The 13,032-nt window shown below is 36.9% G+C and overlaps 5 protein-coding genes across 5 annotated transcripts; all 5 read left to right on the forward strand.

Annotated features, from left to right (window-relative positions):
- Positions 1-451: 451 nt before the first annotated feature.
- On the forward strand, positions 452-1,362 carry BDF20DRAFT_827316 (uncharacterized protein; the record flags this gene model as incomplete). The annotated part of the gene is made up of 3 exons (XM_053078151.1): positions 452-652; positions 794-817; positions 904-1,362. 3 exons carry the CDS (start codon positions 452-454, stop codon positions 1,360-1,362), a joined length of 684 nt encoding a protein of 227 aa, XP_052932496.1.
- Positions 1,363-2,086: 724 nt separating this feature from the next.
- Positions 2,087-4,023, forward strand: BDF20DRAFT_894171 (aspartic peptidase). The gene is made up of 3 exons (XM_053082384.1): positions 2,087-2,231; positions 2,333-3,594; positions 3,654-4,023. Exons 1-2 carry the CDS (start codon positions 2,212-2,214, stop codon positions 3,549-3,551), a joined length of 1,239 nt encoding a protein of 412 aa, XP_052932497.1. The 5' UTR covers positions 2,087-2,211; the 3' UTR covers positions 3,552-3,594; positions 3,654-4,023.
- A 1,014-nt stretch (positions 4,024-5,037) lies between these two features.
- BDF20DRAFT_894175 (aspartic peptidase domain-containing protein) lies at positions 5,038-7,397 on the forward strand. The gene is made up of 3 exons (XM_053082385.1): positions 5,038-5,241; positions 5,327-5,527; positions 5,614-7,397. Exons 2-3 carry the CDS (start codon positions 5,364-5,366, stop codon positions 7,040-7,042), a joined length of 1,593 nt encoding a protein of 530 aa, XP_052932498.1. The 5' UTR covers positions 5,038-5,241; positions 5,327-5,363; the 3' UTR covers positions 7,043-7,397.
- A 900-nt stretch (positions 7,398-8,297) lies between these two features.
- Positions 8,298-10,312, forward strand: BDF20DRAFT_1003991 (aspartic peptidase domain-containing protein). The gene is made up of 2 exons (XM_053074655.1): positions 8,298-8,741; positions 8,838-10,312. Exons 1-2 carry the CDS (start codon positions 8,425-8,427, stop codon positions 10,111-10,113), a joined length of 1,593 nt encoding a protein of 530 aa, XP_052932499.1. The 5' UTR covers positions 8,298-8,424; the 3' UTR covers positions 10,114-10,312.
- BDF20DRAFT_894182 (aspartic peptidase domain-containing protein) lies at positions 10,283-12,350 on the forward strand. Its single transcript, XM_053082386.1, has 2 exons — positions 10,283-10,877; positions 10,960-12,350. Exons 1-2 carry the CDS (start codon positions 10,501-10,503, stop codon positions 12,185-12,187), a joined length of 1,605 nt encoding a protein of 534 aa, XP_052932500.1. The 5' UTR covers positions 10,283-10,500; the 3' UTR covers positions 12,188-12,350.
- The last annotated feature ends 682 nt before the right edge of the window (positions 12,351-13,032 follow it).

Below are 13,032 nucleotides of genomic sequence, written 5' to 3' on the forward strand. Positions count from 1 at the left end.
GAAATGAAAATTCCTGAATTAGAAGCACACTACAGAATTTATATACTCAACATGGATATAAGCTGTAAGGCAACCATTTCTTTGGTAAGACTTCCCTTTCTGGAGTTTAAGGACACCGCGTAGCTGTCACACGTTGAGTCATTCCAGTTGCAGTGATGCTGAATTATACTTGTGCCTGAACCTGTGGCTAGTTCAACTTTGGCCAATGATTAAATGGCTCTGCGTGCACACTGCTGTTTAACATGTGAAAAATTGAAATCTACCCCGCATTGATGAATTTCAAAAATCTCATTGAGTATGATTTTCGAGCAGCGTTCTTTTTTCTCTTTAAACTTTTTATACCTTCCTTTTCTTTACTTCTGAATTTCTATCTTTTTTTATAACGTCTGATTCGATATAGCTATTTTTTCTTTATAACCTACACCATAACGAAGACCTTTATACAATTGTAATGACAGGATCAGCAAAGCGATCGAGATTACTTCCAACTTGGATCTTACGATTAGTAGGCATCTCTTCGATAGCCACAGTTATCATAGGCTTCGTTGTATATTATGTCAAAAAGTTTCCTCCGAGGCGTAGAATAGGGAAGAACGATGAAGGTACAGAAAGTTCGCAAAGTAGACAAAATCTCTCTCAACAGCAAGAACAGGTATGGAAGCGTTGTTAAGTAGGATTGTTAACACGGGCTAAGGCAGCTTTCTTCAACAAATTTTAGGCAGTAGGGCAGGATAGTACATGGGGAAGCAAATGGTTAAATAACCTGAAATCAAAGGTTAGAAAAAATAGAAAGAAGATGACAATATCTCTTAAGAATGTAAATTTTCGCTATATTTTCTGGTTGCCCCAATGATTTTTATGTCACTCTTTGATACTAAGCTTAAAGTGCTATTCTTTGTTTAGACCATATTGTGGAATCCTTCACCTGACGTTACCACGCCTATTTATGGTTTTAAAGAAAACAATTTGAAGCTTCTTGCAGGATTATCTTATATATACGATATTTATATTATTGTACATGTCAATTCTGAAGAAGAAAAGTCGAACATTGACAGTTTATTAAAAGCTAATCTCAAACAAGGCAGCTTCGACAAACGCAAGATTCTTTATTGCTCAGAGGAAGAGGGTAAAGTTCATATCGTCAGGCACATTGAACCTTTCATTCATATTGAAGGCGGTTGGGAAATGGATGATGGCGAGAATATTGTGAAGAAACTGAAGCCATTTATACATAAGATTGTCTGGTTATTACCAAAGAATAAATTGGAGGCAAGCAAAGATGTTCAAGTTGGATCAAACATAGAAGTATCCGATTCATTCATAGATACCTCAATTGCTCATGAAATAACCCAACAACTTTAACCAATTTACATATTTATTCCCATATTGTACTTTTATACAAAATCACAGTGCCTTTCTTTTTTCGCGCTATATTTAACATGAAAACTGACTTGTAGAACAAGCAATAATTAAAGAAGAAACAATCTAAACCATATTGAAAGCCAAATGTTAATATCATCAGCAGCTTTTGTAGAAGAACTATTCATGTCTCTTCTTCTTTTCTGTCTCTTATGTATCCTTTTAGTGTCTTTATCCACTATTATGCAAGCTTTGTCAAACGAAATATTGGATTTGAATAGTTCATACATCCAAAAGCGCACAGACACGCGGCGTTCTTTTTTGCATCAAAATTTCGTTTCGATGTAATGGTGGAAGATAAAATGTCAAGATACGGCTATAACAGTCAAGCTATCATTAAAACTCGAGTGAAATTTCTCCCTTAGCAGTTCTAAGAGTTTAGCTCAACAATCATTAGTTTTTACAATAGCTCTGTTCTTGCCCCCCCCCAGCATATGTATTTACGACCATAACTCAAAGATAGCTATTCATAGCATTTGACCTTCATATAGTTACACTAAGTGGATTACTCTACTAAAAAACTGTAAAAAAAAACAATTACTTAATATAGCATTTAGCATGTTGAGGATTAATAAGTAGTTGATTCCATGCTCAACGCCTGTACCTCTGATTTTGTTAATTTGTTTTTTCTTTTCAATTCTAAGATGAAATCTGTAATCTTATTTACCTTTGTGTTGTTCTTTTGTTCAATTGAAGTTCAAGGTCGTCTACTCATAATACCTATACAGCAATATCACATACAAAACCAACATTTTTCCAAAAGAGCTTATATACCTTCTGTACCATTATACAATGCGAATGCTAGAGAATATCTGATAGAAATCGGTATAGGGACACCACCGCAATTCTTTAATGTTACTTTGGATACAGGAAGGTACTTAAAATAATTGTATTGTATGCTGATTACTTATACCTTGTATGACCAACATGTTGAATTTATAAGTTCAGACGTATGGGTGCCGTCGTCTCAATGTACGAAATCTATGTGTCCTCATTCACTGTTTATCGAAAAAGATTCTTCTTCGTTGAAACAAACCAAACAAGCATTTGAGGTTCAATACGGAAGTGGCTCTGCAGTAGGAATTGCAGCCTATGATACACTTACTATCAACAGCTTTACTTCCTCTAACCAAGCATTAGGGCTAGTAACATCAGCCAAAGGGTTTTTTAGTTCTGGTACTAATTCAACAGACAAGGCGAGCGGTATTCTTGGTCTCGGTTTTCAAGGACTGCTGAGAAATCCTAACGAGGAAACATTCATAACAAACCTCGTAAAAAATAAAGTAATCGATGAGCCAGTTTTCTCCATTTATTTGAACAAACAAGGCAATTATGGATATACAGGAGAGATTGTTTTGGGTGGTTATGAGACAGATCGACTGATGGGTGGAATACGCTTCTTACCAGTGGTCAACTACGATTCAACAACAGGCAAAGCGAATATAGGTCGCTCGTTTCGAAACAGCAACAGTAGCAAACTGTACAAATATTGGACTGTCGCGGGCCAAGCCGTACTTAGCTATTTATCTGACGGTACAAAACTTTATGAATCTCAGTTCAACGATATTCAACCGGTTATATTGGACACAGGCACCACTCTATCATATCTTGCTGAAGATACAGTTGTCTCATTACTGAGAACTATAACGTCTAACTACAAACCTCTTGCATTGAATGAAGGAACTGTGCAAGCCTACCAAGTTAACTGCTCTGACTTTCTCAGCCAAGATATCTGGTTTGATTTCCAGTTCTCCACGTCTATCAGTGATTTTTCAACATCTCCTGTTGTGATACGTGTTCCATTAAAGGAATTAGCTTTACCACAAGATACGGATTCGATCGATACAGCCAAGACATGTTTATTTGGGCTGGCTCCAATTTCTGACTCGTTTGTAGCGTCGGTAGGAAGAGGCTGGATCTTGGGACAGACAGTATTAAGGAGCGCATATGTAGTGCATGATATGCTAGGATTACAAATAGGCATTGGAGCAGCTGCTAATGGCTATAATTTAACAACGCTTGACAGCGGTGGCTCTACTGTTATCATTACCCACGCAACGAGTATTTCAGTAGCATTCTGCATTATCCTCGTTTTGCTGGCAATAAATATACCATCTTTTATGTCGAAATAATTAATTATACATTAACGGCAGTTAGGAAACTGCTGCGATGCATCTTATTAACATAAGCTTTTTAGTATTATGTGGGAGTGGTCTCTACTGAATATCTCTTACCTTCATTTTATATACTATCCATATACGTACATCATTTTATTTCACGGGTTCAATGTCGTGTGTTGTATTTTATATCGTATGTGATAACCATACTGAAGTGATCATGATCCAAACATTCGTAAGTAATATTTTGTTAGACTGAGAACAAAAAGCTGTATACCACTTGATGGTATAATTAATATATAAAACTGTTGCCTCGGACGTTTTCAATTTCATTTTGGTTCAAGGTCCTGCCGAAAATCAGGCTGATTTTGAAACTACTATATTCAAACTCTGCTTGCTCCTTACCAAGACAGTTCACTTTACATCATGCTTTGGTATCGGATAATATGGTACATTTAATGTACCTGAAATACAAAAAAAAAAAAAAAGAAATTGAAGAAAAGGGCTTGGTATCCGGTGTAACGCATGTATGACAACACCGCAATGTAATTCTGTCACTGTGGCAAACGTCTGCAGTAGTAATAAATCATTATGACTACATTACTGTAACTGCGAAAAAAGGATGTGCGCTTCTTCAGAGCTCAAGGTTACGAAGGACAGAAATGAAGTACATCAAGCAACGTTAATACCTCATTGACAGGCTAGGTAAGCACAAGCTGACAAAGGAATCCAGAAAATATGAAGAATAGTAGAAAATCAAATGAAACGAACACAAAATCTTATTGACTATTCTAACTTTCTTGGCATATTACATTATTTGCTGAGGGACTATGCAAGCCTTTTGTTAGAAGAGAGAATACGGTTTCATTCAAGGAAAGAAGCTACATAGAAAGAAACTGCAATGATCGTTCGTCATTTCACAAAAGCGGATTATAAGGAAGAATGGTTCTTTCTATTTCCCGTAGTTCTTTCTACGTGCAAAAGATTTTGAAATTGAGAAGGCCCATTTTTCTTGTTGGGCTGGTGCATGATTTAAACTGCTTAGTTTCTAGTACCCCTTCGTCTTTAAACAGATTTTACTTTGAAATTAGACGTTTTCAGAAATTTTATTGAACAAGCTGGTACTTGAGCTTTCTTTTTTTTTTTTTTTGGACAAGCACATATTAAACTCGTAACTTCAAAATCATTGCAAAATATTTTCTGAACAATGTTTGGCAATACAAATTCTTCGAAATTATAATACAAAGTAGAAATTGTTAACAAGCATTAGAAGAATTTTGATCAATGATCAAAGTTTGACCGTCAAAATACATATAGCAGAGAAATAGAGGTTTATTGAACTGGAGAAATCCTTTATAGTTTCTAAGAATCTATACTGCCAAACACTGTTCAGAAAATGTTTTACGAATATCTAATTTACAAAAGCAAATATATCTAGTTTCATTATACAATTGTCTCAAGAAAACCAAATACAACAATCGGGGTCTCAATTTGTTCAATAGAAGAATTTGAACTGGTCTAATTTTAGCGTAGAATGCTGCATTCTCTTTTTATGGATCTGCCCCGGGCAATTTAGATAAGTTAAGGTATCTCGTGTCGATTGGGTATTATAAATTATCGTAATAAAATCATGTTCTGAACCTACTCTCTCTTTATCTCCCAGGAATTTTATACATTATCGCAAACTCTTTCACGATCTCTACTTGTATTTACACCTTTCTACTATTGATTTATCTGAACAAGATGTACATATATACAGCTATATTTCTAATTGGTGCTTTATATTTAAGTGGTACATATGCCATAGAAGAAGAAGGAATTATCAAGATGCCTATAAGAAGGTTAAGACGGCCTGATACGATCATATCATCTATTCAGAAACGGGATCCCTTTCAGGCACCATTATACAATGATCAAGGTAGCCAGTACCTTGTCGATATTAGCGTAGGCACACCACCTCAAAATTTCTCGGTTACCCTTGATACTGGAAGGTATGACATAAAAAATAAAGACTCCAATGCAATAATGAGCCATTTTAACAAGTAAGGATTTGTTTGTTTACGAATGGGCCGCTCAGTGCTGATTTATGGATTCCTGGAAAATTTTGCCCAAAAACTGAATGCCCAAATAATTTATTTGACGAAGCAAAGTCTTCCACGTTCAAGGATCTTGGACAATCGTTTGGACTGACGTATGGCATTGGTAGTGTAAACGGCACCTATGTGACAGATACAGTTTCCATTTCAGGAGCGACAGTTCAAAACCAGCAATTCGGATTAGCAAGCTACACGAAACAGATATTAACCAATCCAAACACAATCACAGCGGAAAACGTAGGAGCAACTACTATGGCAACAAGTGATTTTATCAAATCTTCCTTATCAAAAATTTGGTCTTTAGCATCGGCATCTCCCTCTTCTTCTTCTTCTTCTTCATTAACAGAATTGGATTCGCCAGTTGGTAACGGCATTTTGGGTCTCGGATACCCTAAACTGACGGCAGCCTCCAGTAACGGTCATGGCGCATATACCCCCTTTGTCTTTCAACTTGCTGCACAAAACTTAATCAAAGAGCCTGTATTTTCTATCTATCTAAACTCAGCTAATGCCCAAGGTTGGGCAGGTGAACTTATTCTAGGAGGTGTCGATTCAACAAAATATTCAGGCAATATCACTTATTTACCCGTAGTATCTTTGTCCTCTACACGTGCTTCAAAGAGTAAGACGAAAAAGAAAAGAAGTCTGCCCGATAACAACAATTATTATTATTGGATGGTAGGCGCTAAAGGTATCAGCGTGTCTACCACAGATTCGGCAACGTCCTCAACTAACAAAAGATCAGTAGATGCAAACGCACAGACCAATCGTTCAAATTCTAGCACTACAACAACAACAATAACAAATGCCGTAGCCGACAACAGCAACTTCACGTCCAGAACTCTGTTCGATGTTGATCTTTCATCTTCAACCGGCGCTTTTATCTTGGACACAGGCACCACTTTAACATATCTTCCATCCTCAATTGCCAAGCAAATTGTCGAGACTTTTGCTGGTAGCGAAGGTTACACTACAGATACAGGCTCAGGTGCTTACATCATTGATTGTAATACTGCCAAGAGCAATACTCAATTGATTTTCAAAATGTCTTCCGGTGACAGTGCAAATCCTGTAACATTATCAATACCTGCCTCTCAATTGGTTATCGCTTTAGACAGCAGTTCTCCTGACGATGCAAGTTATTGTATTTTTGGCATTGCTCCTACTACAACAAATGCGGTGAGTAGCAATCTTTACCTGGTCGGAGATTCCATCTTAAGAAGTATCTACATGGTCTTTGATATGGGAAACAACCGTGTTGGTATCGCTTCAGCAGCTGGTGTCGGTGGTGCTGTCCAAGGCGTGTCCTCAGTTGGCCATACAAGCCAAGGCTTCTTACGAATGAATAATCCAATACTCTCAGTGGTCTCTTCTCTGAGCTTGTTTGTTACTGCTTATCTCTGCCTATAGAGCGGAAAACAAAAAAGTACACATATTGTTGTTAATATTCACTACTTCATACGATGTCTCTTTTATTTGCTTTTTGTTCAAGAATACCATTTTACTTTGTAAATTATAGTTTTAAAAAATCACTGTATGATAATTGATGTAATGATACCTGTCTCAATAAAGGCAACTACTGCTCTGAAGACAATTGGATTTCTTTTCAAGCTCCAATTTAGGCTTATGCAGAATGTAGAATTGTTGGTCGGAGCCGTTGTAATTGTTTGCTATAAAGTGATACAGTCTTTACGGTTCAGTTTCGAATAGCGTTAAATTAATCTTCAGATTAAAGAACAAAAAAAAATTGGGATTCTGAGTACAATATTTTTGGATATATTATTGATAAAATGTATACTCGCGTTTTGTCCCTGAGGATCCTACTCTATCATTTATTAATGATATTTGGTTTCCTGCTGATTACCCATTGTACATATGGGACAAAATCTCGGTATATTACTTGGACCCGATACATTATCAGAACTCTATAATGGAAACGTGGTAGATTTCAGAAAAAAAGAATGTCTGTTTTGCACGTTTCTTACCTTTAACAACGCTCTTGGAATCTTTGGTTTTTTGGCCTAATACAATATTTACAGTATATAATAAGTTTTCAGTAGACATAACCAATGTGAGGGAATCATACTTCTCAATATTCTTTCAACTTTCGGCAGTTTCATCATCGAGAGCAGCTAACTTTGCTTTCTTCTTTTTATTCATGAGAGCTTCAGCTTCGGCATAGAGCTTATGCCCTGTCATAAGAGTATATGAATTTGAGTAACTTTTAAGAAAGAAAGAAAAAGATGAATAAACAAAAAAAAAGGAGGTAAAAGTGAGAGTAGTATAGATGACAACATTTTGCTGACAACAATTATCACTCTATTACTTTTGATGTATTGGAACGGCGTAAAAGTTATCTGTTTCCGTATGCTCAACAGAATCTGCAAGCAGAGCTTTTACGCTCAATAAGGTCTATATTTTAGCTCTTCAAAAGAGGCTCTAAGAGGAGATATGTAAAAGAAGGGTTATTTAAGCTGCTATGTTCCCACTCCTAAAGGTGCTTTAAGCTGAACAGCTGCCATCAGTCCCATTTAATTCTGGAAGTGGTTAAAACAAATTGCCAAATTTGTCCAATTTTATCTAATGAAAGAGTCTTATTTTTTTTTTTGAAAATAGTTCGAATCTGAAGCGAAAAAACGGTAATCAGCGAAATCCAACTATTTCTCTATAAAATTCTTTTGCAAGTTTTTTTTTATCTTGTTTTGAGAGCAATTCTTTATTTAAGTATACCATACATAGATTGTCTGCCATTATTTTGCTGCATTGCTTTTCTAATAAATTCAAGGCGATACATGAAGATCAAATACATACTGACCTTTGGTTTTCTATGGTACAACATAGTAGCAGCGGAATTAGTGCCTGTTTCTACTGCTATTGCCAGGAAACCCATTCATATACCAGTTAAAACCTTAGCTCGTGAGGGGTCAGCAATTGATCAAGCATTCTCTAATAAACAACGCCGATTGGAAAGGGGATATATTCAGCATAGCAGTAATAATAGTTCCACTCCCGATGTCCTTCTGTACAACGATTTTGGACAAATATATCTTGCCGAAATATCTGTAGGAACACCACCACAAAATTTTACAGTTATTGTTGATACTCAAAGGTATAGGCAATAGTTATTAGCGTTTTATACATTTTAAAATCGCGTAAATAAGCACTAACATTGAAATTTGTAAACAACAATATTGCTCTCTTCTAGCTCTGATCTTTGGATACCCTCAATTCAATGCGATAGTCGTATGTGCCGAAACCACACATTTAACTCCTCTGCATCTTCCACATTTCAGCCTTTCAATAAAACGATACCCTACGGCTACTATTACGGATCAAATAGTATCAACGGCAGCTATGCTAGAGATACAATCACAATAGGCGGCCTTGTTGTTCATAACCAGCCTTTCGTGTTAGCTTCGCGAGTTGATCCTGACCTTATTGCTCATGATGCCAGACATCGCCAAAAATATAAAGGGAAAGCTTCCGTAGAAGGAGTTTTAGGTCTTGGGTTCCCCAACATGATTCAATCCGATGAAATCAAAGACAATCAAAATCTCAGTGATCCACTGTTGTACCGTTTGGCAAAAGAAAATTTGATTCCTGAGCGCGTCTTCTCAATAGAGACATTTGCTACTACAAGAGATTTGGCAGTAGTCGGTAGATCACTAGAAGGTTGGACAGGAGAGTTGACATTGGGAGGAGTAAATCCTGATCGTTTCAGTGGTGACGTTCTATATGCCAGTGTACCAGCAGTGAGTCTTGATAATAATATCACTACGCCACCAGAACATGCTTTATGGTTGGTACAAACAGTGTCTTTCGGTGTCTCTGAGATGAGTAATAAAACTGACAGCATTGACAATAATAAGAACAGCACTGATAATTCAACTGTATCATTGATACCAGCAACTGCAAAGTATACCATGATTGATACCGGCACCTCCATGTCCTATATCGGCAGCTATTATGCAAAGCAAATGTTGCAAGCTATATCAGGAAACAAAGATGGTTTTGAGTTAGACACAGATACAGGTTGTTATTTGCTGGATTGCGGTCTGATTCATTCTGGAAAACAAATTGAAATCAATCTTATTCAACGCCAAGAAGAAGAGCAACAAAGGTCTCAGACAGCTGTGAGAAATTATACCGCAACAGCGACGACGACGATGAGGAATACGAAGAAGCTTCGTGTGACAATACCTGTCAAAAATCTAATTCAACCTCAACATGTCGGTGAATACATTACGGGGAAAGATGATACATGTATTTTTAGTCTGTGTTCTTGGCCATCCATATCAGAAGAAGAGGAAGACGATGAATACGTTAAAAACGATAAAACGGATGATAAAGATACCGACGTTCCCTTATTCATCTTCGGTGACTCCGTGCTACGGTCAATCTACTTGGTTTTTGACAGCGAACGAAGCCAAGTCGGCTTTGCCTCCCCTGTAGGATCAAACACAACTGTTAGTCTTGTTTAAGCGAATACAAAGCTTCAAAAGGAAGAAAAAAAAGGTACACATGGACTGATACAAAATTGACTAGAGGGGTTTGTAATTCTTTCAAGAGAAAGCCCCAAGAACCAAAATGTCCGTAAAAAGCAATTTTGTTTGGAAAATCTCGACTTTTCTGCCGCTGCCAAGAATGAGGAAAAACAAAAAAAAAAAAAAAAAAAAAAAAACGCATTCCGGGAGAAAGAATAGGATCAAAGACTTTTGATTCTCTTTCTGTGTCATTAATTCGTTTCTCTTTCTGTTTCTTTTCAAACAAATTCGTTTTTTTTGCTCAAACGTATATTGTATATATGCTTTTTTATCTATTTTTAAAAACTTTACAAGCCGAATAGCTTAGTGTCTATTTCGATAAAAATGTACTTAAAATGCGCCTCTTTGCTCACAATATTCATAACATCTATAAGTGCGTCTCCTTATGTAAAATATAGTAAAGTATCATCTGATGACATTAGTCAAAATACCACAGCTAGTTCGGCCTTGACGACGTTATCTTCAACCGATACAACAAACGCTTCTATGAGCAAAAGAGTATCACTTCCCTTTTACAAGCGAAGAGCCAACTTTACACCCTTATCAAACGATACTGACCAAACAACGACAAAAAAGAGCCTTCGGCCAAGATCCGTCTATGGCTCGACGTCTTTATTCAACGATAATCAAGTGCAATATCTTACCAACATACAGATCGGCTCTCCTCCGCAGAATTTTACAGTCATTGTAGATACCGGAAGGTAACATAACGAAATGACAATTCTCTAGCGTTTGAAAAGCTAAAAAGGAAATTGACTAATTTAACATGCATAATTATTTCAGCTCGTTATTATGGGTTCCCTCAACAGATTGTCCAGAACTTCAATGTCCATTATCAAAATTTGACGTATCACATTCTTCAACCTACCATGATACAGATACCTTCTTTAACGTGACGTACGGAAATGGATATGCTACAGGAAACGTTGGGCTAGAGGATATTACAATAGCAGACTTACAAATATCGAAACAATTGTTTGGGCTCGTGAAAAATACTGAAGACGCCATTACCATCGAATATGATGCCGACGGTGTGAGTGCAAACGGCATTCTTGGCCTCGCATATCCAGATCAAAAAACAGCTCTCAGGAATAAGCGTGCAGTAAGCAAAGCTATAATCACGACTTCTGAAGCAAATGCTGCAGAGACAGAGCAACAGGAAGAGGAGCAGCAACAACAGCATCAGCACAGTCCACCGGATAAGCGACGAAGTAATAACACTTCAAAACAATCAGAAAGTACTAATCCAATCTACGACAACAATGTGTTAAGCTCGGTCCCTTTTCATATGATGTACAATCAGCTGCTTGTCGATCCGATCTTCTCTATTTCTACAAATTCAATATACCAGGAGGGTTGGGCCGGTGAAATTACGTTCGGTGGCCTAGACACTTCGCGTTTCATAGGCAACATCTCCTATGTACCTGTCATACCCGATTTCAATACCCAACAATACACTTTATGGCAGACTTTTATGTATTCCGTCGGCTTGACCAACTCTTTAGACGGGAGCACCGTACGGACAACCGGTGATTTTAAAGCTATTGCGTCCATTGATACAGGAACAACGTTTAGTTTTATGCAGCGCAATCGTATTTTGCCTATTTTGAAAGCACTTACAGGCCTTCGGCGCTTTGATTTAGACGAAGTAACAGGTTGCTATCCAATTGATTGCCGTTATGGTTATCCTTCACCATTGCCTTCTCCCGACAACAGTAATCTATACAATGGCTCCAAGTTCAACATCAAATTTTCTTTTGAAACAATGGACCCAAATAAGACACTGGAAGTCTCTATACCCTTTAATGAACTCGTTGAACCTGTGGACGCTACTCATTTAGCAGATGCAACGAAATGTGTATTCTCGATATGTCCGACAACTGCATCCGATATAATACTAGGCGATTCTTTTATTCGTGCCTTATATGCGGTATTTGATATGAAAAATAACAAAATAGGTTTTGCACCTGCTATTGATACCATGACTACTGTAGAGTTATCGGATTTATAGACATGTTATTATAATCCGTATCCTATGATTTTTTCCTGTAGCATTCATCTCCCTTATTTAAGTCCATTTTATCTGGATATTTTTTTATTACTGTTTCTGTAGAATAAAAGTGCACCTTTTTGAACTGTTTTAACCAGGTCATAGGTTCGTCGTAAGTAATTGGATTTTTTTTTGTGGAGGGTTTATTCTCTATCTTTTTGACGAATTGTGAATCATAAGGACTCAAAGACTGAAAATATGTACCATCGCCAATTTTATCTGTGACAAGAATAGAAGCCACTTGAGAAACGATATATTTGTATGTGAATTCCTAATTTTAGCCCTTGCTGGCACTTTGATTTGACAATCCTTTTAAAATTCTGGCCAGCAAAAGTACGTAAAAACTGTAAATAATGTGGAAATCCACAGAAGAGACCGAAGTATATTGTGATCTATGTAGTAAGTTTAGCAGACTCTTCTGTACTAAATATACCTACACTTCAGATACAGTGCAAATATACAAACGCGTTCCTATTTCAGCACTATTAGTAGTGATTTATACGGTTAAAGCATTGACTATTATCAGGATGAACGGAAAAGGGAAACGTCTACTAACGAGAATCCAATTATCACTTCACATGATATATTGAAAACACGTGAATCTAATAAGCAGAATTATTAGAGTTCTGGGCTAGTTTATAGCACCGAAAAAATACTGTCTTTGTTCTTTTTCTGCTGTTATAATCAGAAGCTGAGTTGCGAAGCTAACAAAGCCTTTTATTTCGGAATAAAAATGTAGTTAAAAAAGTGATCAAGGACAGCGTTTTTCAAACATGTATTTCTGCATAAGACTTGTACGACCCTCG

The sequence above is a fragment of the Mycotypha africana genome (assembly GCF_025528875.1).
Source record: "Mycotypha africana strain NRRL 2978 chromosome Unknown BDF20scaffold_11, whole genome shotgun sequence".
Classification (NCBI taxonomy): Eukaryota; Fungi; Mucoromycota; class Mucoromycetes; order Mucorales; family Mycotyphaceae; genus Mycotypha; species Mycotypha africana.

Bases quoted from the DNA above. Each gene is read 5' to 3' on its own strand.
- BDF20DRAFT_894171 (XM_053082384.1), top strand. From the start codon at position 2,212: ATGCGAATGCTAGAGAATAT. The intron at 2,232-2,332 runs CTGATAGAAATC...GATTACTTATAC, and splicing joins ATGCGAATGCTAGAGAATAT to CTTGTATGACCAACATGTTG.
- BDF20DRAFT_894175 (XM_053082385.1), top strand. From the start codon at position 5,364: ATGCCTATAAGAAGGTTAAGACGGCCTGATACGATCATATCATCTATT. The intron at 5,528-5,613 runs GTATGACATAAA...TGGGCCGCTCAG, and splicing joins GTTACCCTTGATACTGGAAG to TGCTGATTTATGGATTCCTG.
- BDF20DRAFT_1003991 (XM_053074655.1), top strand. From the start codon at position 8,425: ATGAAGATCAAATACATACTGACCTTTGGTTTTCTATGGTACAACATA. The intron at 8,742-8,837 runs GTATAGGCAATA...GCTCTCTTCTAG, and splicing joins GTTATTGTTGATACTCAAAG to CTCTGATCTTTGGATACCCT.
- BDF20DRAFT_894182 (XM_053082386.1), top strand. From the start codon at position 10,501: ATGTACTTAAAATGCGCCTCTTTGCTCACAATATTCATAACATCTATA. The intron at 10,878-10,959 runs GTAACATAACGA...TAATTATTTCAG, and splicing joins GTCATTGTAGATACCGGAAG to CTCGTTATTATGGGTTCCCT.